The sequence below is a fragment of the Talpa occidentalis genome, unplaced genomic scaffold, assembly GCF_014898055.3.
Source record: "Talpa occidentalis isolate TD23 unplaced genomic scaffold, MPIMG_talOcc4v2.1 talOcc4.10, whole genome shotgun sequence".
Taxonomy (NCBI): Eukaryota; Metazoa; Chordata; class Mammalia; order Eulipotyphla; family Talpidae; genus Talpa; species Talpa occidentalis.
In genome coordinates, this window is record NW_023600993.1 from 36,430,879 (window position 1) to 36,454,342 (window position 23,464).

Consider the following 23,464-nt stretch of genomic DNA (forward strand, 5'->3'; position numbering starts at 1 on the left):
GAATTTCTCCCCATTGCCCGGCTCTGTCACCCGTCTTGAAAGTAACAAGCTCTGTCTCTGTCTAGATGTGCTGCTAGCTACTGCCACATCCTCTGGTCTTCCTCTTTTCACCTTAGCCCTCCTGCCTGTTCTGTCATCCCTGTGCCCTATGGGTGCCAGTCTTCCTGCTGCTTTCTTGCAAAATCCAGTGGTGGATTCTGTTTTCCTTTCATTTGATCAACTTGTGGTATTTGAGGTGGTTGTCCTTGGCCTTTGTACAGGTTTCTCCTCTAACCTTTGCTTATTATTTTCTCCTATTTCATGCTGGCCCTTTGAATATCAAGTACCCTTGGGCTTCATCTCTAACTGCGCTTAGCCCTTCCCCTCTGCAACATGATCTCTACCAGCGCTGGGTTTTCAGTTCCCTTTGTACATTGCAGACTGCCATCACAGCTGGGACCACAGTTACAGGCAGCAAATGGGTCTTCCCACTCTGCCCTTACCTGCTTCTCCATTTGTCTTAACCATCTTCTACCCAGTTACTCTGGCCTCTGTGGAAATCAGCCATCTCTCCTGCAAATGATAATGTTAACAGGTCCTTAAGCTCTACTTCTAAAATACATCTCAGGCCAGGCTACTTCTTGTCACCTCCACTGCAACCATTCTAGTTTTGACACCATCATATGTAGCATCTGCCCAACCTCCATTCCAGACAACAGTCTGAGAATGCTTTTAAAAATCAGAACAGGTCCTCTCTGGTGGCCTAGGGATTAAGTCTCAGCACTATCACCACAATGGCCTGAGTTTGATAATCCCGCCAGGGAGCTGACCCACGTATGGCCCAGCAGACCTCACCTGTCACACCCGCTGCTCCCCTTAGCAGTGTATCTCAGTGGATCTGCCTGTTCTATTCCCCACTCTGTCTCTGGCCTCTCACCCTCCCCACCTCTGGCCTATACCCCAGTTCTACGTGGAATAAAATCTTTATAAAATAAAAATCAGATCATGTCCCTCCCCTGCAGAAAACTTTTCCTGGTCTTTCAGTTGCACTGAGTAAATCTAGAATTTGCCAAATATAGAATTCTTCACAGGTTGATCACATTCTCTGGGATCAGGATCTCATCCAGCTTCCCAGTCTCATGTCCCATCCATCCTTGTTTGTTCACTGCTTCATATGATGGCACACACTTCTGAGCCTCAATTACTGCTGGCATCACTAGCTTCTAGACCTTGGTTTTAGCCATGATTCCTTTGCCTGGATTTTTCTACTCTGGATCACAGTGTGGCTGCCTCCCTCCACTCAGGACAAGAGTCTCTCAGGAGACCTTCCCTCTCTTCTCCTCTTCCTTCCCCTACCTAAGGATAAGGCAGCCCCTACACATTCTGGTCGGCCCTTGACCTCTTACCATGCTGCCTTTTAAAGCTCTGGTCGCCATCACAATGTTGATCATTTGTCCTTTCTTATCATTTCCATATCTTCCACACATCGCCCCTGCCCAGCACCTGAGATAACAGTGAGAGCCAAATGCATGTGTGCTGAGTGAGTGAAAAGGGCTGTCTTAGCTCAGGCTGCCATAATAAACACCATAGACGACAGGGCTTAAACAACAGACATTTATATTTCCCGCAGTTCTGGAGGCTTGGACTCTAAGACCAAGGTGTGGGCAGATTCACTTCCTAGTGAAGAGCTGCTTCTGGCTTGTAGACAGCTGTCTGCTACAAACTGTGTGGCCTTTCCTCAGTGTATGCTCATAGAAAGAGATTGTCCTTCCTTTTTTTACAAAGCCACTCATGAGAGGCCCATCTCATGGCTTCATCTTTTTTTTTTTTAATAGAGGCATGTTTTTATTTATTTGTTTGTTTTGTTTATACATGCACTGGGTACAGTCAGAAGCGCGGGAGGGTGAGAGAATTCACCAGAGCGAGAGCGGGGAGCAGAGCAGGCAGAAGGACCGAAGTACACTGCTGAGGGGAGCAGCGGGCGGCAGGAGAGGTCTGCGCGCCATGTGGAACCCTCCTCTGGTGGCCGGGGAGCAGCCGGGGATCGAACCGGCACTGCAGAGGCTGCGGGCAGCATCGCAACCCAGCGCTCAACCACTGCGCCACTGGGGAGGCCCTCATGGCTTCATCTTAATCTGATTACAGGCACACCTCAGAGACATTTCAGGTTGATTCCAGACCACCACAATAAAGCAAATATCGCAGTAAAATAATCACACAAATGTTTTGGTTTCCCAATGCATATGAAAGCTATGTTTACACTGTAGTTCCTTAACTGTGCAATGGGGTCATGTCTAACCAACCACAACATGTATATACCTTTCTTCTAAAATGCTGGCCACCTGCCAACTCTATAGAAACCCTTCGTTTTTGCCGCGGACCTTCGATGTGTAAAAAGCACAATTAAACAAGGTATGTCTGTAACTTCCAAATACTGTCATGTTGGGGTTAGGGCTTAAACGTGAAATTTGAGGGGACACAAATCTTCACTCTATGCAGGGACCAACGATAACCTCCCAGTTTGCTTTACTAGAAAGACCATACGAGCTGAAGAAGAAACATGCAGGTGGAGGACAGAGTCCCCTCGCCTCCCCACTCCCTTTGTGCTCTGTTCTGTCTGGGTTGTGCCAGCACATCCTCCAGGAGACCGGCAGGGGCACATGCGTCCTTACCAGGACCGGCGTGACCCCCTCAGATAAAGTCACACATCCAGGCAGGCCCCGGGGTGTGTGGGAGTCGCCCGGGAACCCCACAGGGTTCCCACTGCCCAGGAAACAGACTCACTCTGCTTGCCCAGCTCTGCTCCTGCCAGCTCGCAGGGCTCTCCACGGCCCCTCCCATCCCCACGCCTGGAACTCCCTCGGCTTTTCCTTCTCAGGAGACTCAGAGCCAGCGGGGCCAACAGGGCATTAGCTACACTTTTCACTTCTGTCTCCTCGGGTTAGGAGGCAAAGAATAGAATGATCTGCCAGAAGTGGATGGGATTTGTGAACTGCTTCAAAATGAGATTACTTGACGTCTATTAAGAAAAAACTGCACCATGTCATGGCAGTTTTACAAGAATATTTAGAAACCTAGGGCATTAAAGTGTCCCAGAGGGAAACAGTGAGTTGAAGTTGAAACCTTAGTCAGTAGGATTTTCTACCATTTGTGCTTCCCTCAGTCAGGTTCTCCTGAGTCTTGTGCCCATCCCTCTGCCATCCGGTAGCAACAAAGCACGAGAAATAACACCGGGAGCTTTCCCAGGGGCCCTAGTCCTGTTCCCCACTTCATGCACTTCTGATTCAGCCATGGCTGCCTCTGCACCCTGTTCAATGTGCTCTTCACGGTTCCCTGGCTCACAGATTAGTTTCTGCGCGGAGAGATAAAATATCGAAGCCACATCAGCTGTTTGTCCTGAGCATAAATCCCCTTACCTAATAATGACAACCGAGTACCTTCCAGGTTTCTCAGCCCTTTGCACATAATACCACAAATCCTGGTAACAGTGGCAGGATCTCTGACCATTCCTATTTACGGATGAACAAACTTAGCCTCCAAAGGGGCGGTCACCTGCCCACATGACCAAGTTGACTACTACCCCATGTAATGTCACCTGAGCCTTCTCGTCCCTGGCCTTGCAGAACTATGTTTCCAGCAGAGTTCATGGTCTCAGAATTCCAGCACAAGCAAGAGGGCTGGAGTCCATCACGAGCATCCTTCTGGACCACAGTTAGTAGGAGGTGTCCCCACCCAGCCCCGCCGAAACCATTTCCTACCACCCCCAGCAGAACCTGGGTTAGTGGGGCTCAGCCCCTTCTGAAGCCCACAGACAGCGGTAGAGCTTGTCCCTGCAGCCTGAACCAAGTACCTAGACCCCAGTTCATTTAAATGGAGCCCGAGAGTCTTCTGAGGCTTGTGGTCAGGCCTGAGCCAAGGATAATGGCATGACCCCTGCCGGAGAAGCCACTGTACTGTATTCCTCGGGGCCACGGTAATGGGTTGCTCAATACTTAGCAAAATATTTCTGTGCCTTCCGAGCATCCTGATAGCATTGATGCTTGACGAACACCCACAGATCATTTTAAACTGATGACAAGGAAGAGAACATAGATTTCAGAAATTTCATCAACCACCTAGCGATTGACTGCCCCTAGACTGCCTGGTGCCCTCCCCCACCTGAAAATAAACTGCCTCCCTGCCCTGTGTGTCCCCACATTCCTTTCTTTCCATACAATCTTCCCTCATTCGACACAAGCGGGCAGACAGTCTTTTCCTGAGTACAAACTCTGCTATTCTCCCAATGTGGTGCCACTAGCTAATAAAAAGCTTCCTGTGTGGAAACAATCTCGTGGTTCAGAGTCTGAGGGCAAGCGAAAGGACCCGATTAGGACGATAATACCATAGTCCCAGGCTTCATCTCCACAATGCAGCCCCCACAGAACCAGCACTGTGAGCACAAGTGGGTGGGTGGGAAGTGGAGAGGCTGGGAACTGCTTGAGGCAGACCATGCTGTTCTGAAAGACAGACAAACTGTGCTTCCTTCCTGCAAAATGCCATCCCCATCAGGGCCCTGCCTCTGGCAGCTGTTTCTGGGTGTGTTGGAACAGTCTGAGAACCACTCATAAGGGGCCTCCCCGAGATTCCAGCCTGGGGAAGTACAGTTTTTGTTTTCTTTTCTCCCTAAGTACAGGCCAAGGAACTTCATGGGGCCAAGCATTGCCTCAGCCTGCTCCTTCAGAACTAAGCCAGCCCTCTCAGATCAGTCCAGGGCCTGCCCAGGCCTTTTGACTGTGGGACAGATAACTGCCATCTGGTCTGTCTTTCTTTCAGGCAAACAATTAACAGGGGCCCACCGCAGAAGGCACTGTGTCCAAATCAGAAAGAGGAAGGCGGCCTATACTTCTCTATACTTCTCTCCCAGCTGAATCCTCAAGGGAGGGCAGTCTCCCCCCTTACCCCCCCACCTCCAGATCTGCCCACAATCAGGCTGCAAGATTAGACTAGTCTGTTGCCAGCTCCAACCCTGAGCAAAGGAGCTGGTCCCAAACTGGCCTGGCCAGCTAAGTGGCATCCACTTTCCTGCTGCCCCAGGCCATAGCTCCAACTGTCAGGCTGCCCTTGGCTCCCCTGCTCCTCAAAGGGTAAGTTTGGTGGTGGGGTGGTGTAGGCAATTGATCCAAGCAAAGCACCTCCAGGCTCCAGGCCTGACACAAGCCACAACTCCCCACATACTCGTTGAATGTGGACCTAAGCAGGCTACCTCCAAAACTGGTCATGGGGGCTCCCAGCAGCGTCTCATCATCTACAGTGGATATTAAAACCAGAAACACTCACACATACTCCATTCTAGTAGATGTGACTACATTTCCCACCTAAGTGTAATCAGTAGTGAGGCAGGGTCATGAAAGGGGGGGCCCTACCGTTGTAGCCACCGTAGGTGGCTACAGGCAGCACCTCAACCTAGGTGTCCCATTGATGTCAGAACAGAGACCAGCATTCTAGGTGGAAGGGATAGGTCCTGGGCTCCCTCTAGAATCTTCTGTGTTCCCAACTCCCTGACCCCAACATATACCCGCAAGCCTTCATCTCCCTCATCTGAGCAGCCTCTTGGGTGCAGCAGCACATGAATGGCCACCAGAGGGCGCAATTTCCCCTCTGACGTTGCCGCAGAGCTTTCTCCCACCCACTTGAGATGAACATTCCCCAGGGCTGCTGCTGTCTCTCAGGAGCTTTGCAGGGGGCTGAGCCAAGAGGCAAAAATGAAGGAAGCCAAGTTCTCTGGTCTCGAGACATTTTCAGTCCAGCAAGTGAAGGAGACAGATCCTGAAGCCAACAGAAATGTGCAGAGTCAGCCTTAGCAGGGCTGCCTGGCATGGCCTGGGGCAGGGAGGACAAGGGCCAGGAGACCCAGTCTGCTCTGTGGGAAGGACCAAGACCTTCAGCAGACTGCCCTGCGAGGATGGGTGTGACCACAGTAACTTCTCCCTTGGGAAGCCCTGCATCCTGTGGCTCCTCTGCTTTTCTCCATGGCAATTTCTCCCCATCACCTTTTCTCCTTTCTCCTTCCTTCCTCCAATAACACCTCCTATTTGCTCAGGGTTAGCAGTGTGGCATGCTAGTAGCATTTATTGAGTGGCTGTGGTATGCAGGGAGCAGGGGAGGCAAGTTGGGGGCTGGGAGTTGGGCAGTGCTGGGCAGTCGCTTAGCTATTAGGCTGTAGTAGGGCCCCGGCAGAAGTTCTGGTTGTAGAAGTGGCGGTTGTCCCTGGTCAAGGCCATGCCCAGCTGGGCCCAGAAGGTGCCCTGACCACTAGGACGGTGAGGCCAAAGGAGCACGCTCTGCCGGCAGAGGCGCTGGCGCAGTCGCACGTAGCGGGAGCGGTAAGCATCCTCAGGACGCAGGATCACCAGCACCACCACGTCCTTGCGGTCCTCCAGCAGGCGCTGTTGGGCCAGCAGGAAGCTGGCCCGCAAGAGGCTGCTGACCCGGTCAGTGTGGGCTAGCACAAATAGCGTCTTGTGACTGCGATAGATTGAGTCCCACAGATTCTCAAAGAGGGTTTTGCCAGGTAGCCAGTCACGCTCCTCCAGACACAGGCGCAGGGCCCGGCGCCCACGGCCCTCCTCTAGCCTCCCCCTTAGCTCGTTGTACACCCAGTCAGCTACTGCGCTCTGCGCCTTGTCGAAGACCACAAAGGCATCGTAGGCCAGGGCATCTGCGCCCCGCCGCCGCCCACGCCGGGGCAGCCAGGCCAAGCACAGGTGGAAGCAGTACCAGAGGTCCCAGCCACAGAGGTGGTGCAGCATGGGCCCGGTCAGGCCCAGGGCCACTGCCAGCAGCGAGAAGCCGAAACAGTGCCAGGAGAGCGACTCGTCCAGGCAGAGGCGCAGGTCCTGTGCAAAGATGCTGAGGTCCTGGAGCTGGCCTGGACTGCCGCACTTGATGCGGTTGGGCAGCCCAGGCACAGCTGCCTGCACGTCCAGCAGGAAGTCCACAAAGGCCGCCCCACAGGCACAGTGCAGCGGGTTGGCGCTCACATCTAGGATTTTCAGGGCGACCGCTAGGGAACCAAACCAGGAGGGCTCCACCGTCCTGAGGGCATTGTCACTGAGGTTGAGCTCTCGCAGACCCTGGGCTGGAGCAAAGAAGCCAGGGACCACGAAGCTAATGCTGTTGCTGCTGAGGTCCAGCCTCTGGAGCCGGGTGCCGGCAGGTAAGGTCCCATTGGCCAGGGCCTTCAGCTGGTTTCCTGATAGGTCCAGGGCTTCCAGGTTCGGCAGGAGGGCCAGGCTGCTCCAATTGAAGAAAGCCAGAAAATTGTTACGGAGCCACAGCTGTCGTAGGTTCTTGGGAAGGTTGTCCAGGTTGCATGACAGGAGGGTATGCAAGCGATTCTGGGACAGATCCAACCGGACCAGGACTCTCAGGCCTCGGAAGAAGTGGAGATAGAGGTCTCCCTCAGCCCACATGCGGTTCAGGTCATTGCCGCTGAAATCCAGGGCCCACAGAGAGGTGCTGCGGAGTTCCTGGGACACACGGCTGTGGATGCCATTGTGTGCCAGGCTGAGGTAGCGCAAGGCAGTCAGCCGGGCCACAAAGCTGAGGTTATGGCCCACGCCCTGCATGCTGAAAGGCTGGCTGTTGTAGCTGAGGTCCAGGGCTTCCAGTCTCGGCAGCTCTGTGAAGGAGCGCCCGTGGTACAGATCCAGCTTGTTGTAGGACAGGTCGAGCACACGCAGGTTGGTCAGTGGCACAAACTGGGACCCATTGACCGCCTGTGAGATGCTGTTGTGGCTCAGGCACAGGCACTGCAGGCGGGAGAGACGGGAGAACATCTCTGGCTGGATGGTCACCAGGTTGTTCCGTGACAGATCCAAAGTGAAGTTGAGGGTTTTGCAGCTAGGCATGAACTCCCCAGGGTTGGGGTTGTCCCATCCTAGTGAAGAGAGGTCTCTGGACAGCAGCCAAACCTTCTTCCCATCGTTTGCCTGGTCCATGGTGGCCTCTGGCTTCCCAGCTCCGCTGATGCGGTTGTCTGACAGGCCCACAAAGCTCAGGCTCGGGAAGGTCCCAAAGATGCTGAGCTGGGCCTGGTTGATGAAGTTCATCTGCAGATGCAGTTCCTGGAGGATGGGCAGTTTGGTCAGTGGCTCGAGCGTTTTACTGTTCAGAGAGCGGAAGAAGATGCCATGCATATCCAGTGTCTGCAGGGAAACCAGTCTCCCAAAGGAGGGTGCCAGCTGCAGGTGGGCGAAGGATACCTTCTTGTGGTAATTGAAGGACAGGTTGAGCTTGCGCAACTGGGCCAGACCACTGAAGGCCGTCGTTTTGGTGATGCAGTCGTACAGGAAGTTCTCACTCAGATCTAGCACTGTGAGGTTGTCCAGGCCGTGGAACCAGGCATTGTTCAGGCTGAAGAGAGAACTGTCCTTCAACACCAAACCTTGGAGGTGGCTCAGGTGGCTGAAAGTGTCGGGATGCAGCCGGGGGAAGCCCTTTGGGCATTCAATGCAGGGGTTGCGGGCATGGTCACAGCGCCGGCAGTTCCCACCCACATCAAGCACACGAAGGGCTGTCAGATTGGCCAGGTCCTGAGGGCCCAGAGTGACGATGTGGTTGTAGGACAACAGTAGGGACTCCAGGCTGGGAGGCAGGCTGCGGGGCACCGCCGTGAGGTTGTTGTACTTGAGTGACAGGTGGGTGAGGTTGCCCAGTTCAAGGAGGGCGCCTGGGGTCACCTCCACTGACCCCTGGCAGGGATTCTTGTAATAGCAGTTGCCATCCATGTATAGGAAGCGCAGGGCATGCAGTCCCTTGAGGTGGGTGGGGTCTAGAGTCAGGATGCTGGTGCGACTCAGGGACAGTGACACCAGGGAGCTGGGCAGCGGGGGCACAGTGGTGATGCCGTTGTAGCTCAGGTTCAGGTCCTCCAGGGTGGACATGGCCAGGAAGGTCTTGGGTTCAATGGTCATGTGGCAGGGGAAGTGCATGGGGCTGAGGCCCACCGGTGGGCAGTTCCACTTGAGGTCGAGATGCCGCAGGTTAGGCAGGTGGATAAAGTCAGAGTCATGCAGGTGGTGGATGCGGTTGGAACGCAAGGAAAGGCTGGTGACATTGCCACGGGGTGCTGCCGCTGAGAAGTGGGGCACAGACTTCAGGAACAGCCAGTCGCAGTTGACCTTGCCGTGTGACTGCAGCTCACAGGGCAGGAAGGCAGGGAGGGTGCCCAGAGCCAGGACCACAGCCGGCACCACCACCTGTACCAGGAGAGCCAAGGGGTGCAGGGCCCTGCAGCAGGGGCCCTGTGGGGGTGGGGTCTGTGTGAGTGCGCAACCTCGGTGCCACCTCCCCCTCCCCACTTCAGGGGAACCCCCTAAGAGGGTTCCCACCCCCCACCCTCCAAGCCGTCCACCAGGTGCTGCCGTTCTGCCCAGCCCCCACCCCATTCTCCAAGGCTCCTGAGGAATCTGGATCTACATATAAGATGTAACCTTTGTCTCAGAATTTAGGACTCAAAACTGGTTCTGGACCAGGAGTCCAGACTCGTGGGCCAGCGTTTTCACTCCTAACCAAGCCCCAGCTGGACAGGAAACCCAGACAAGTGGTCACTTTGCCCCCAGCGCTCTCCCCCCACTTTCCACTTCACTTCCTCAGCGACCATTCCCTTTCCTCCCGAGCAAGGGGGCATCTGCTTCCTTCCCTCCAGCCGAGCCGCCCTCATCCCTTGGCCAAAACCCAGGTAGGAATGAGGGTCTCCTGCTGAAGTCCAGACTGGCTGCCTCCTCACCCAGCCTAGGACGGGCACTGCCCACCTCACCCATCCCGAGAGCAGGAAACCTGCTGTGGGTAGAGGATGGGAGGGAGGAGAGGGCAGCAAAGCGTCAGACAGCACCGCTGGGGTGTCCAGCTTTGTGCATCTCCCCAGCGCCAACTCTGAGCACAGCCCTGGGCCCCAGTCTCTTCGGCACGCAATGGGCTGAGTCTCTGCTCAGAGAAGGGCTGTCTTCAGGGTTCATTGAATGTCTTTAGGGCTGCGTGACAGCCCCTCCACTCTGGTGTGCAGCCACCAAGCCCACTCGCTCCCTACCACTTCCCAGGCTGTCCCCTTCCAGGGGTTGGTGGGGAGGGGGACCTGAGGGCTGCTATCCTACCATGACAGGAAGCAGGTGCTTCTCCAGCGGGCCTGGCCGGCCAGCGGGGCAGGAGCTGCAGGGAAGGATGCTTCAAGTGCCTGGTCTCTTTCTGTGGCACCAGTTTTGAGAACAAAGGAAGTGAGAATTTCACAATATATTAGTACCCGACTCCCTCACCCCATCCTGCCCATGGGGTGGGGGCTCAATGAGTCAGAGGCTATTTGCATAGACATGCAGCAGACAAATTTTCCCTCCTTCCTCTTTCCACTCTCCTGTCTCCGCGCCCACAGCCACATCTCTCTGAGCCCTCACACCTGTCCTCAGGGAAATGCAAGGAGAAATCAAGCCCAGAGTGCAGTCCAAGGTCAGTGAGAGATTGGAATTAGGGGCAGTGCCAGAAGTGGGTGGGCATGCTGACATCCATGCCAGGGCCCTCCCCATCCCAAGAGGAATCTCTCACCCTCATGCTCAGCCACCACCCCACAAACAACATACTCAGACCAGCGGTTCCTGCATCTGCCCCTTTCTGACCACACAAGCACATCCCCAGAGCTCCCAGGGCCTTGCCCAGGTTGCATCCCTCTACTGCAGTCTTGCCACTTCCCCTTCTGAATTTCCAGTGCACCCAGTGCCCCAAGAGAGCACAACCCCCATGGCTGATCCAGCTGGACCTCCTGGAGGAGACTCCAGTCGGCTCCTGACCCTGTGGCAGTAACACAAATTACTCAGACCGAAGCCTCACGGTTTCCTGGGACTCTCAGTAAGTCCTGTTGGCCCCACCTTCAGAGTGCCCAAAATCTGCCATTGCCCAGCACCCTCACATCCACCAACCTGGACTGAGCCACCATCTCTCACCTACAGCGACACGGTGGCCCCCTCCTCCCACGTTGCCCGGCTTCTGCTCGTGGACCCCACAGCTTACTCACATTTGGCCCCTAAGTTATATTAGCCTCCCCCTCCCCCGCTCAGACCCCCGCCATAGCTCTGTCTGGAGTCAAAACCACAGCCAACAAGGTCCCACAATCTCCCTGCCCTGCTGCAGCCTTTCCCGCCTCCTTGCTGTTTGAATGAACCCTCCTGCCTCAGGGCCCGTGAAGGCACTGCTCTTTCTGCCTGGAAGCTCCTTTCCCAGATGCACAAGTGGCCCCTCCACTGTCTCCTCTAAGTGTCTACTTCCATGGCACCCTCTCCATGAGACCTGCCCTTGCAGTCTTATAAACCCCCTGCCCCAGATCTGACCCTCCTGAGCCCCTTTATCTGCTGTCTCGGTCCTAACAGCTTTTACCTGCTATCACACCATATCGGTGATTTTTCATGGACTATGGTAGACTGTCTTATTCCACTGCGGAATGGCAGCTCCTTGAGGGCAGGGATCTTTTGTCTGTGTCCTCAGGGTCCAGCACAGCGTCCTACATGTGGTGCTCAGAATTGCTGACCCCATGGGTTCCAGTAACCAGCTCTGGGCAGGCACAGTGTCTCTGAGTGATGGTTCAATGAATGATTGAATGGAGGTTCTGCTGGGAGGAGGCATGGCTGTGCATTGGCCACCCCTTTACTCCTGCTTTTTCTTTTCTTTTTTTATTTATTTGTTTATTTATTTATTTATTTTGTATATTATATATTTTTTTAAAGATTTATTTATTTATTCATACAAGCACTGGGTACAGTCAGAAGCGCGGGAGGGTGAGAGAATTCACCAGAGCCAGAGCCGGGAGCAGAGCAGGCAGAAGGACCGAAGTACACTGCTGAGGGGAGCAGCGGGTGGCAGGAGAGGTCTGCGCGCCATGTGGGACCCTCCTCCGGTGGCCGGGGAGCAGCCGGGAATCAAACCGGAGCTGCAGAGACTGCGGGCAGCTTTGCAACCCAGCGCTCAACCGCTGTGCCACCGAGGAGGCCCTACTCCTGCTTTTTCATGGCCACTTCTGGTGGGTCTCATGGTGGCTGTAAGCTGCCAGGCATCCAGCTGGCTCACAGGCCCAGGTGATAGAGCAATGTGTATTTGTGCATGCAGGGAGAATGACTTGGTCTTCCTGCCCACCTGGGAACACAGTGTTTGGCGTAAGCAAGGACAAAACTTCTCTGGATGCTAAGGTCCCAGCTCTGTTCTAGGGGTTTTTGTAGAGGCTGAGCAAGACCCTAGTGATGGGGTTTCCATCAAGCAATTGCCAGCCACTGCAGCATGAGTTCAATCCCTGGCCAGGGAGCAACCCACATGGCATAGCAGACCTCTCCTGACTCGACCACTGCTCCCCTCAGCAGTGCATTTCAGCAGATCTGCCTGTTCTGCTCCCCACTCTGTCTCTGGTGAATCTTCTCACCCCCCACACCTGTGGCCTATACCCCAGTTCTTGTATGCATAAATAAAAATAAACCTTTATAAAAAGACCCTAGTGATGGGACACTGCCCTGAACCCTAGTTTAAGATGTGCCCCTAAAAAAAAGGAATGCTCATTCAACAACTATCCATCATCAACCCCACAGTCCCCACCTGGGATGGGAGGGAACTTCCACTCACTTCTCAGAGGCAGAGAATGAAGCCCTGTGGCCAGCTGAGTAGCAAGTCTGAAAGGGATTGTCTCAGGGTCGCTGGTCCCAGGGATCCAGGCCCTTGGGGAGAATGCAGCTAGCAGATGGCCAAAGAGCTCACAGAGAAGTCTGCCCTTGTGCACACATGAACTGGACACACCAAGATTCAGATGTCCACAAACACCACTCCTCAGACCTGTAGAGGCGCGAAACCTAGTGAGTAGAACTTAATCATCGCTTTTCGCGTGGAAAAAAAAAAAAAAAGAACTTAATCATCACGGCAGGCTGAAGAATGGCCCCCAGGGAGATCCACATCCTAGTCCTGGAAACTGAATTGGTTCCTTCACATGATCAAAGCATTTGGCAGGTGGAATTGAGGGTCTTGAGACGGCAAGAGACTCTGGGGTATCTGGGGTGGGGGGAGGAGGTGAACACAAGACGTGTCCTTACAATACAGAGGCAGGGGGAGATGCACTACACAAGAAAGCCATGCATCCACAGAAGCTGAGGGGAGCAGAATCAGGAGGTGCTATGCCTCTGGCTCTGCGGATGGAAGGAAAGGGACAGAAGCCAAAGAGTGCAGACTGCCTCTAGAAGCTGAAAAAGGAAATGGATTCTCCAGAGGCCTCCGAAGGAGCCAGCCTGGCCCACACTTTGATTTTTAGCTCTGTCGGATTTACAAGGACTCCAAGAGAATAAATTTGTGTTATTTTAAGTCATTAAGTTTGTGGTACTTTGTTTTGGCAGCCACAGAAAACCAATACACTCAGATTCCCCTATGACAGCAGAGGTACACCTGTCTCTGCTGGCAGAGCCGACAGGAATAAAGGGGCCTGTGTGAGGCTGTGCCCTCGCACACAGACACATTCGCCTGCAGCCAGGAGTGCTCAGGCCCCACCTAGCAGGCCAATAGATTCCTTCCCCCGCTTCTGGGACAGTTACAGGCACAGGACCTCCCAGGTCCCAGTGTCAGAGGTGGACCTTCAGGGTCAGACTCAGTGTTGATTTAAAAATATTTTATTCTTTAAAAAATACAGCATTCAACCATATCGTTCTGCAGCGACCCCTGCCCAGCCACAACTAACTCCACCCTTGTTGCCAAAGGCTTCAAGGGCTGCGCCAAGACCCTAGTTTCAGTTCCCCTGGGGGTCAGGCTCAGGCCAGGCTCACCACCCAGGCCCCATGAGACAGTCGGGCAGGGTCCCCAGATGGCCGCAGACACACGAGAGGCAGAGACAGCAATGGAAGAGTCACAAATGCCAGCCCAGTGGCCCTCAGAAGCTGCAAAGCTATCCAGTGACCAGCCCTCCTACCCCACAGGAAGCAGCCCTCCGCTGGCGCCCAGGCTAGGAAGGCGGGAGGTGGCCAGAAGCAGGGCAGGGCAGGGGGAGAGGGGGTGGGCAGGCAGCCCCACGGTCCACATGCCGGCACAGCTCCGGTCTGGCCACCCTAGCTGTCGTCCCCATTCTCACCGGGGCCACGGATGAGGCGCTTGTGGCCCCGCTTGCCTCCAGGGCCCTTGGGCTTGGCAAAGGCCTGCTTGAAGGCATGCTGCTTGGGGTGCACCTCATCGTAGAGGAATTCAGCTGTCAGCTCTGCCCCGTTCTCAATCTCAATCTGTAAGGGATAAGACGGTGGTCACCCCGATGGTGGGGTGTGGGTCTGACAAAGATCACCCTTGGACATCCCAATTCTAGGGCACCCCTTGATCTCTCATACACCAGTCCTAGGGTCTCCTTCCAGATCCCCACCTGGGGATGTCACCTACAAGAACAGAAGCCTGCTGCCCTTCAAGCCTTGGGCACCCCCATCTACCTTTCAGACCCAGGAAAAGGAGGTAGTCAGGGCAAGGGCTTTCCATGTCAGTTAGCCAGTAGCCTTGATGATGCATGTTACCCCTCAGGCCTCAGTTTCCCCATCCATCCAACAGAACAACAATGACCCCTATTCTGCCCTTGTTTCAGGACTCCAACGCCCCATGTGGAGAGTGGGGTGACAGGGCCCTGGGAATGGGCATCCACCTTCTTAATGATCTCCAGCTGGAAGTCCTGCTCCACTGAGTCCAGGAGGCGGCTCTTGCAGCTGGAGTACAGCATGCGCTCCTTGATGCTGCACTTGTACCCCGGCATGGAGTAGATGAACACTGTGGGGGATGGGGAGGTGAGCCAAGGCAGGCTTGGAAAGCCAGCAGGCCCACACCGCCACCCTGCCACAGCACACCAGCTATAGGCTAGTGCTGCTCCTCCCCAGCCACAGGCGCAGGGGCCCTGCTGTGGCCACTCACCCACGGACTCAAGACGGTCGCCTTCATGGGTGTGCTTGTAGAGGAAAAAGTGGTAGCGGGCAGCATCTCGGGGCACCCGTGAGGGCAGCTGGGACACATCTGTGGGCTCTGTGTGTACCAGTTCAATTGTCTCCCGCTCCAGGTCCAGCTTCTGCCAAGGGGGAGGGAGGATGTGAGGGCATGGGGGTACCACTCAGACCACCCTCCAGGTAAGAATTCTGAGGCTGCAGTTGGATTAGATGGCAAGCAGGACCGAGGAGAAGCCTACTAGAGAGATCCCTCTCCCAGGGAGCTCCTCCTAGCAGCACACTTCTGTGGAGGTTCCTCTAAGGGAGCCACTCTTAGGCCCATTCTCACTTTTACCCCTTTGAAAACTCTGCTAGAGAAAGAACTCCCACCAAGGATGGTGGACAGGACTGTGGGGAGGGACTCCACTTCCGGGAGGCCAGCTCATCCTCAGAAAAAAGGCCTCTGGGAACATGCCTTAGAAGGGAGAAGCCATTCTGCCTGAAAGGGGGCAGCCTGGACCACTGGGACAGTGGGACCCTGCCTGGGAAAGGCGATGGTCAGGGGCAATGGAAGACAACTCAGACTCGGGGCTGAGGGGTCAGTGCCAACACTGGGGTGAGTATGTGTACAGTGTGGAGGAGTGTCACACAGTGTCCATGAGGTGTGCAGGGGCTGGGCAGGGGACAAGCGCATGCACTATTCACAAGCAGGTGGGTAAACTAAAGTGGACAGGCTTGTGGGGGAGGGTGCACATTTGCATGTGTATCTGAGCAGGAGTAGGGATGGGGGGGTACCCTGTGTGTGCTTCTGGGGCTGGGAAGAGGCACCCACCAGCTGGATGTAGTTGATCATCTTCTGCTTGAGCTGCTGAAGTGCCCGCTGGGCCTCGGGTTGCAGGGGGAAGGCCAGGCCCTGCAGAGTCTGGTGCTTGCTCTCCACACTGATCTCAGTCTTTACCTGGGAGTAGGTAAACAGTGAGCAAAGCCCTCACCTGCCCACGGAGAGTGCACAGGCTCAGCCAACTGGGCTGACGTGACCTTGAGGCCTCTAGCAGGGACTTCTGCCCACCCTATCTGGCACACCCACCTCGTTAATACGGATCTGCTGAAGCTCTCTCTCAGCCGACGTCAGAGGGGCAGGTGCCGCACAGGATGACAAGTGTTTCTGGTAGCCGGCAAAGGAGAGGTCATCCTGGCCGGGTAGACGCAGACATAGAGGGATACCTTGGCAGAAGCTCACTGAACACCTGGCTTGCAGCCCCTCCCGGCCCCCATCCCCAGGCCTCATCATCCCCAAGTCTGACACCCATTTGCTTTGTGACTCTGCACAACAACCCACCCTTTTTGGGCCTCCTGGCCTGGGGAAGTAGGCAGGGAGCCCTACCTTTACAGTCCCGAAGAGTTCATCTTTAATGTAGCCACCTCCAAACTCCTTCTTCACTGTGGCCCTTGTGGCTGCGTACAGCATCTTCAGCCGAACCTGAAGGGCAGAGGCAGCTGTGAGACCCCTTTGGGCAGGGCTTCCTCTCCAGGAGCAGACAGGAGTCACTGGGTGGGGACCCAGTCTTAGCATTATGCCTCCACAACCAGCAGAGGGCCAGGCACTGAGTGGAGAACACAGCGGGCAACTGGAACAGCAGGGGGAGCCCTGGCCCAGCCCCTGCCTCTGCCTCCCAGGGCCTTGCCCCTCTCAGACTCTGGGGCAGGACCTGATATCCCTCCCTTCAGACTTCCCAGGGCAGGGCCTTGTGATCTTGCTCAGCATCCCCCACCCCACCACCACCATCTTGGAGCTGGCAGGGGTCCCTAGGACTCACGGGGGAATTATCAGGCGACCAGGCAAGAAAAAGCCACTCGAAGCCCTGGGCGTTCTTCGAGTCCAGGCGGTAGAGCAGGTAGCAGGGCTGCTGGGCATCCAGCAGCGGCAGTACGGCCCCATCATAGTCCTTGTCCCAGCAGCCCACTGGCTCCCGTGAGGCACCCAGCACGAGCTGCTCTGGGGGCAGAGGCCGGGTGAGCCTAGGAGTAGCCATCTCCCACAACCACCTTTGGCTCTGGCCCTCCAACTTCTGGCCATGGCTCACACCCCCTGGCCACCCACTCACTCCACCTTCCCCTGAAGTACAAAGCAGTATGGCTGAATCAGTGGGTGAGTGAATGAATGAGGACAAAGCTACCAGCTAGGGGCTTCTCCCTCTACACGACACACATGTGGGCGTGTGCACACAGGTGAGACCTGTGCACACCTGTGGCCAGCCCACAGGCCTAGGCTGGTAGGCCAAGCGTATGTTCACCTTCAGTCACTCTGCACTCTGCACCACCTGAGAGGTGCAAGTCTGCGGGCCCCAGGCATTAGGGAGTTGGTTGCCCAGATGACCCAACACAGACAAGCACACAAAGAGATACAGCCACGTACATTGTACAAAAATGAAGACTGATGTGATACATATATATATGTATAAAAGAGATAACAGCCACGTGCCCACAGTCACCTCACGGACATTACACACATGGGTGCTCACTCACGATCCCACATACCTCCTGCTTCTCCCTCCTCTCTCAGCCTGGACTCCAGTATTCCCTTCTCAGAACAAATGTGATGAAGGAGGCGGGGTCACAGGGACCTCCAGGAGCAAAAGCATGTAGGGCAGAGGGTGACAGGGGCCCCTAAGTGTATAGACAGATATCCTGCTGCCACCTAGGAGGGGGTGCCATCCCCTAAAATGAACAAATCAAAAGCAACCAACTCCCTAATGCCTGGGGCCCACAGGCTTGACCTCCCAGGTGATGCAGAGTGACTGAATGGATCATTGAAGGTGGACATACCCTTGGCCTATCAGCCTAATAAGCCTGTGGGCTGGGCCTTGGCTGGGCCCCAAACAACAGTCCAGGTGTACACAGGCCTAGGCCAGAGGAAGAGCTGGAGCAATGGGACAGTCACCTCCTAACCAGAGGGGTCCTAGCCCCAACCAGGCTCTCCTGTGGAGACAACAGGCCCAGCTTACTGGGAGTCCCAACATGCCAGGCCCACCGGACCAGCCACCTGTTTGCACAATGGCCTCCTCACCTACCCTCTGACCCAAAGGGGATCGGGGTTGAAAACCAGAAGTCTTAGGCTGAGAAGGTGCCATTGGCACTGTCAACATTCAATTTGCAGCCAATATTTCCAAACTGGGAAATTCTACATAAGAAGTAGAATTGACAACTTCTCTAGAAACATTCTCAGGAATATCAAGCCACATTCAGTTGCAGATGGACAGTGGCCCCCTGTCAGGGGCCTGGATCCTCCTGGCTACTCCCAGGTGGCCCAACCACCGTAACATGACCTGAGAGAAGAGCCCAGTTAAAGACAACTCCAGCTTACTATCTGCAGGGACATCTTGCCTGTGGGGCAAGAGGATTGGGGTCTTCTTGGGAGGGCTGAGGACTAGGGTCAATGAGTCTGGTTTTGGGGGAGCTGTAGCTTGCTCCCCAGGAAGCCTTCACTCGTGACCTACCCCAGTGACCTGACCCAACCTCTGAGGACATCTGAACTTGGGAACCCCAGTCAAACCATGGCACAGCCTGGGTCTGGACGATTTGAGCCAATTCTATGGGCATCAAGCCCATTTGGGAGTCTCCCAAAGGGCCCACCACTGCACAGTGGGCTAGAAGGACCCCTGAGGGCAGCCCATTACCAGGACTGTCCCCTCAAGCCTCAGTCTCATTCTCTGCCTTTTCAAACTCTCCCACTTTAGGTCTCAGCTCAAGCTCACCCACCCCCTACCCTTGTACCCCAGTACCTCCCCTCCAGGTCCCTGGGGTCCATGTCAAGGCCCAGGCAAGCCTGAAACCTCTCCATTGTGTTCTCAAAGCAAGCTGGACAGAAGTCCCTTCTCCACATTGAAGGGACACCTCCCAAGGGCAGGGCTGGCTTCTCCTTGGGATTCCTTCTGGCCAGAGGCCAACTCAAAACAGGCCTGCTGCGCACAGATGGAGACGAGTGGCACTGGCCACAGGGGGCAGTGCTCAGCTTCACTTATCACCTGTCCCCTGCCTGGCCCAGCCCAGTGTCTTGACTAGGCCCACCATACCTAACTGACTGTGGGGAGGCTGAGCAGGTCCTTTGGGCAGGTTTCCCTTGCTAGCCCCCCAGCTTCAGTTTCCTGCTCTGTATATAATGTTCATGCCCATCTCCACTGCTCTCCTGTAAGGAACTGCTGCCCTCCATTCCCAGAGGGAGAAACAGGTCCTAATGGAACTGGAAGCCAGTCACCCCACCTCCCAGAACAGCAGCTGGCTCCAGCCCTCAACCAATGTCCTAGGCCACAGCAGGCACTCACCGTCCTCGATGACAACTTTGATCAGTCGGACAGAGCCAGCCCGGGCCTTGGCAAAAAACTCCTTCAGTTCCTCGGTGGCTACAAGAACGAGAAACATGGTGAGCAAGCAGCGTGGGCAGGGACCCGCTCAAGATGTATTCTGTCCTGCGTGGTCTGGTGGCGGAGCTGGGAGCCGGGGTTAAATACAGGGCCCCATGTGACTGGGAACCTGAGACAGCTGATAAATACCAGCTCCCAAATTTAGTCAGCAGAGGTGACGGGCGGGTGGCCTGCTGGCTGTTATAGCTCTGGTGACGGGGTGGGTGGGGATGGGACAGACCACTGAGGATAAGGCAGGCTCTGGGACAGGCCAGACCAGCCAGTGGGAAAGGCCCCCACCTGTCCTCTGCACCCCACCCAGGAAGGCCCAACACTGAGTTGGTGTGGGACACTCTCAATGCTATCATAGCCACAGACACAGAAACACATGGAAAAATGTCCCAAATGTGCATTGTCCACTATGTTCATGCATACACACACATGCATGCATCTCATGTTATAGGTGTCAACAGATACACACTCCGTCCAGCATCTGTATGTGACAGAGTATGTAAATGCAAACTTCCTTGTACATGAACACACCCTCAGCTAGTCAAACATAGGTGATCATACATGTTGAGGCACGCAAATATATATGTGTGCGAGAAAGAGTCCCTAGAGAGTCCCCAGGGTGCTGACAAACACAGGCAAATGCAGAGCTCACCTAAGATGTGCAGGCAAGAGGATATAAAGAGTATATATAGAAACACACAGGCACACAGACATGCATGCAAGTACACCCAGGCCTAGTCCATCAACCAATCCCCAAGCTCCAGGTAGTCAAGGAAGGCTTCCTGGAGGAGGAGTGGCCCTCAAGAACTACCCAAAACAGAACTGCCTGAGTCCCAGGGCTACAGAGCAGGAAGGTGACAGCCCAAGACCAAGGTTCCCAGCGCAGGTCATGGTCAGTGTAAAGGAACCATGGGAAATCAGAGATCTACTCTTGGTTCAGATGAGGAAAGCACGGTCCAAGTGTGGAAAGGCCCTACTTGGGTCTCTGGGTGCATAGGCCAGGCTAGCATGACCTTGAGGCTACCCAAGGGTCAGAATTCTGTTAGACCACAGCTGGAGGGCTGAGGTCAGAGAATATTTATAGGGCCCGGACTGGGCATCTCATGGGTGGGGGAGGGGGTGCTTCAGAAAAACAAACTGATCATGTCCTCAAGTGCCCCTCATGTAGGCTGACCCAGAACCTGCCACTGGGCAGGCAGGGTCCCCAAGCAGACCCTGGAGCTCAGAGCAGCATGGGATGGAGACACAGCAGGGGTCAGGAAAGCATTGCCCATTGCAAGCTGTTGCCTGAGGAAGAGCCTGGCCCTAGGAGCACCATGTTTCTAGGAGCTATGCATGCCCCCTCAATCTCCTATCTATAAGGTAGAATGAATACTCTCAAACTACAGTGGCTTTTAGTGAGGAGTAAATGGGAAAAAGTGCTCAGTAACTTAATAACAATTATTAAATTTTATCACAGTAACGATGGGGGCAGGCTGTGCTAAGCTGCCCCTCCATCTGCCCAGACCTTCTGTGAGGGAAGACCAAGAAGCTCCCCCAAGGGAGAGACTGACGTGCTCCTTCTAGTATTACCAGGGCAAAGTGACACCCCAGTAGAGGAAGAGACAGCTCCTCCTCCCAGGCCTCCTCAGCCACCATCAATTATCCAGAGGCCATGCCTGGGACACCTGAGCCTTTATCATCAAAGATTCATGCCCTTCTTCCCCCACCCCCACCCCTACTGCCTTGCCCACCCCTCCAACTCCTGAGCCTCAGGTTACAGGTCCCTCCTCTGCCCTGCTCGGAGGTCAGCAGATCCACACCTGTGGGCAGGACAGAGCTGGCCATCCAAAACAATCTCTCCCACTGCCTCCCCAGGCCGGAATTGGGAAGGAGTGGGCTGCTCACCAGCAGGAGAGCTGGGGTGGGGGGGAGGGGGCGCCAGTCTCCAGTGATCCCCTAGGCAGGTCTGTCTCACCATATGGGAAATAGGGAGTGAGACAAGGCCCTGGCCACAGGACCTGTCACTCTGGAGCAGGAGGAAGAACCCTAATTTCCGACACCCCCTCTAGCCCTCCCCAGTTAGAGGCAGCAGAAATGATCAAAGGGGAAGGAAGGGACAGGACAGGCCAGTGGCAGTTCCCTCTAGTGGGCTGAGTCATGAAGTGGCCCCTCAGCTCCTCCTGGAGAAGGGCTGGCCCTGACTCAGGCCCCTGCCATCTCTGGTCCTGTGGGGCGGGGGTGGGGCCAGGAAACCCTCTTAGGGCTGTCAAGCACCAAGTAGCCACAACCGCAAGTCAAGATACAAGTGGTCAGACAAAAGTGGTCAGACAGGGTCGATGGTGGTGGCCCCAGGCGGGGATCCTGGTGTGGTGTGAGGGGTGGCTGATAGCCAAACCACCTGGCTGGCTGAGCAAGCAGTCTATACCTTCCCCCACAGGCCAGCCAGCCCTCCCAGGCCAGCAACAGAAGGGGACACCAAGACCTAGACAGAGTCAAAACACCTGGCTCCTGGCCACTGCTTCTCTCCCAGCCTGAGGAGGGAACCAGGACCCTTGGGGAGAAAGCTGATGCTCTAGTCTGCAGCCTGGCGCTGGGGGAGGGTAGAGCTGGCCTGGAACCTCTTAAGCCAGGACCCTTCCCCACAATCCCTATCTGGCCTCTCGACTCTCCCCTGCCTAGAGCTAGAACTTTCAACTTTGGCTGGGGCAGACAGGAGTTGGGAAGGAGCGGGCTGCTCAGGAGCAGGAGAGCTGGGGGGGAGGGGGCGAAAAATGGGAGTTGAGAGAAAAATGGGAAGGAGATCAGAGGTCAAGGTCAGACTGGCGACTCTCCATCCCACTTTGAGAAGCCCCTCCGAGGTTTTCGCCAGCCTAGTTTGGGCAAGTGTTTGACGGTCCTGGGAGGAGCCAAAGGTTAGGGACCCATCCTCACATAGACACAAACCTGTACACAGACACAGGCATCCATGGTAACAAATGCACACTGCGATGCATCCAAATTGTGCACACACAGACACCCACAGATGTGAGCACAAAGTTCCAAAACACTGATGTCTAAAGATGATTCCGTGTGACAATATTCATTCAATCAGCCACTAGTACAAGTGCATAAATGACCCTAGAGATGCACAGGCAGTCACATCCAGATGTGCACACACAGGCACTGTACACAAAAGACAAGTGCACATGCGTGTACACGCTCAGATATGTACATCCGGTACACCCACCCCCAGAAAGGAACAAAAATATAGAGATGGGCACACACTGCACATCCACCCCCAGACGGGCACACAGATACTTCCACTCCAGCTGGGCATGTACATGTCCACCCACTCCCAGCTATGCACAGTCATATGTGCCACCTCTTAGGTGCCCACCCCAGGAGACCAGTGGCTGCAAAAGAGAACAGGAAGCTTCCCCCGGCTAGTAACTGGGAGGAGACAGGAACCCACAGCCGGGGAGGGGGCGCAGTCGCAATCCAAGACCCTCGACTCCCAGCCCTCCCTCCATCCGCCCTCACCGTGGATGCCGGTCTGGTGCGCCATGGCTCTGTACCCCGCTCCGCCCACGCCCTCGGAGCCCTCAGCTCGATCCTGGCCCAGCTCGCCTCTCTGGGACCCGGAGGAAGGGGAGGATGTGGCCGCGACCTCCCAGCCTCGCGCAGCTTCCCGGGCGGTGCCGCAGGACCCGCCCCCAGCGCGCCCCGCCCCCGACGGGCAAGGCCGGGAGGGGCGGGGACTCGGGGCCGCGCTTGCGCGCGGGGGTGCTTCGGCCCCGGGGGTCCGTGGCTGGAAATTGGTCTGGGCGTCTGGGCGCCTGCGCGCGCCTCTGCTTGGAGTAGAGCGCCGAGCCCGCGTGTGGCCGGCAGCGTGGGCGCAAGCCCGGGTGTGTCAGGGCGCCCTCCTCCAAGGGGCCTGCGGGGGCGGGGCGGATCCGAGCGCGCGCACCGCAGGCTCCAGTCCGTGCCCCCCGGGTCAGGTGGGTTTGCACGCGGAGTGGAACCTACGTCTGTCCCCTTGGCGTCTGGGAATGGGGTCTGCGTGTGGGCGGCCGCTCGCGTGTGTGTGCGCGCAGCATCCTGAGCACCTCCGGTAACTGGGCACCTCGAGGCGGCCCTGCCCCCTGGCCTTGCCCTAAGGGTGGGAGTTCCGACTGGTCC

General features: G+C 55.7%; 1 protein-coding gene across 6 annotated transcripts; it reads right to left on the reverse strand.

The window, feature by feature from the left end:
• Positions 1-2,080: 2,080 nt before the first annotated feature.
• On the reverse strand, positions 2,081-22,975 carry LOC119261003 (twinfilin-2). Of its 6 annotated transcripts, XM_037530213.2 has the most exons (11): positions 22,826-22,975; positions 19,235-19,312; positions 16,730-16,908; positions 16,297-16,392; positions 16,000-16,104; positions 15,745-15,870; positions 14,905-15,055; positions 14,642-14,763; positions 14,093-14,237; positions 10,113-10,203; positions 9,066-9,263 (listed from the first exon to the last, which is right to left on the reverse strand). In XM_037530213.2, the coding sequence occupies exons 1-11, from the start codon at positions 22,848-22,850 to the stop codon at positions 9,116-9,118; spliced, it is 1,266 nt and encodes a 421-aa protein (XP_037386110.1). In that variant the 5' UTR covers positions 22,851-22,975; the 3' UTR covers positions 9,066-9,115. The 6 variants fall into 6 exon arrangements, with proteins under 6 accessions (XP_037386135.1, XP_037386096.1, XP_037386110.1 ...); XM_037530230.2 differs by lacking the exon at positions 9,066-9,263 and having other exon boundaries at positions 9,385-10,203; XM_037530222.2 differs by lacking the exons at positions 9,066-9,263; positions 10,113-10,203 and adding an exon at positions 11,073-13,029.
• Positions 22,976-23,464: the final 489 nt, after the last annotated feature.

Excerpts from the sequence above, each read along its gene's own strand:
- LOC119261003 (XM_037530238.2), bottom strand. The coding sequence starts at position 22,850 with ATGGCGCACCAGACCGGCATCCACG. Across the intron at positions 19,313-22,825 it reads GCACCAGACCGGCATCCACG|CCACCGAGGAACTGAAGGAG; the intron begins GTGAGGGCGGAT and ends TCGTTCTTGTAG. Across the intron at positions 16,909-19,234 it reads CAAAGTTGTCATCGAGGACG|AGCAGCTCGTGCTGGGTGCC; the intron begins GTGAGTGCCTGC and ends CTCTGCCCCCAG.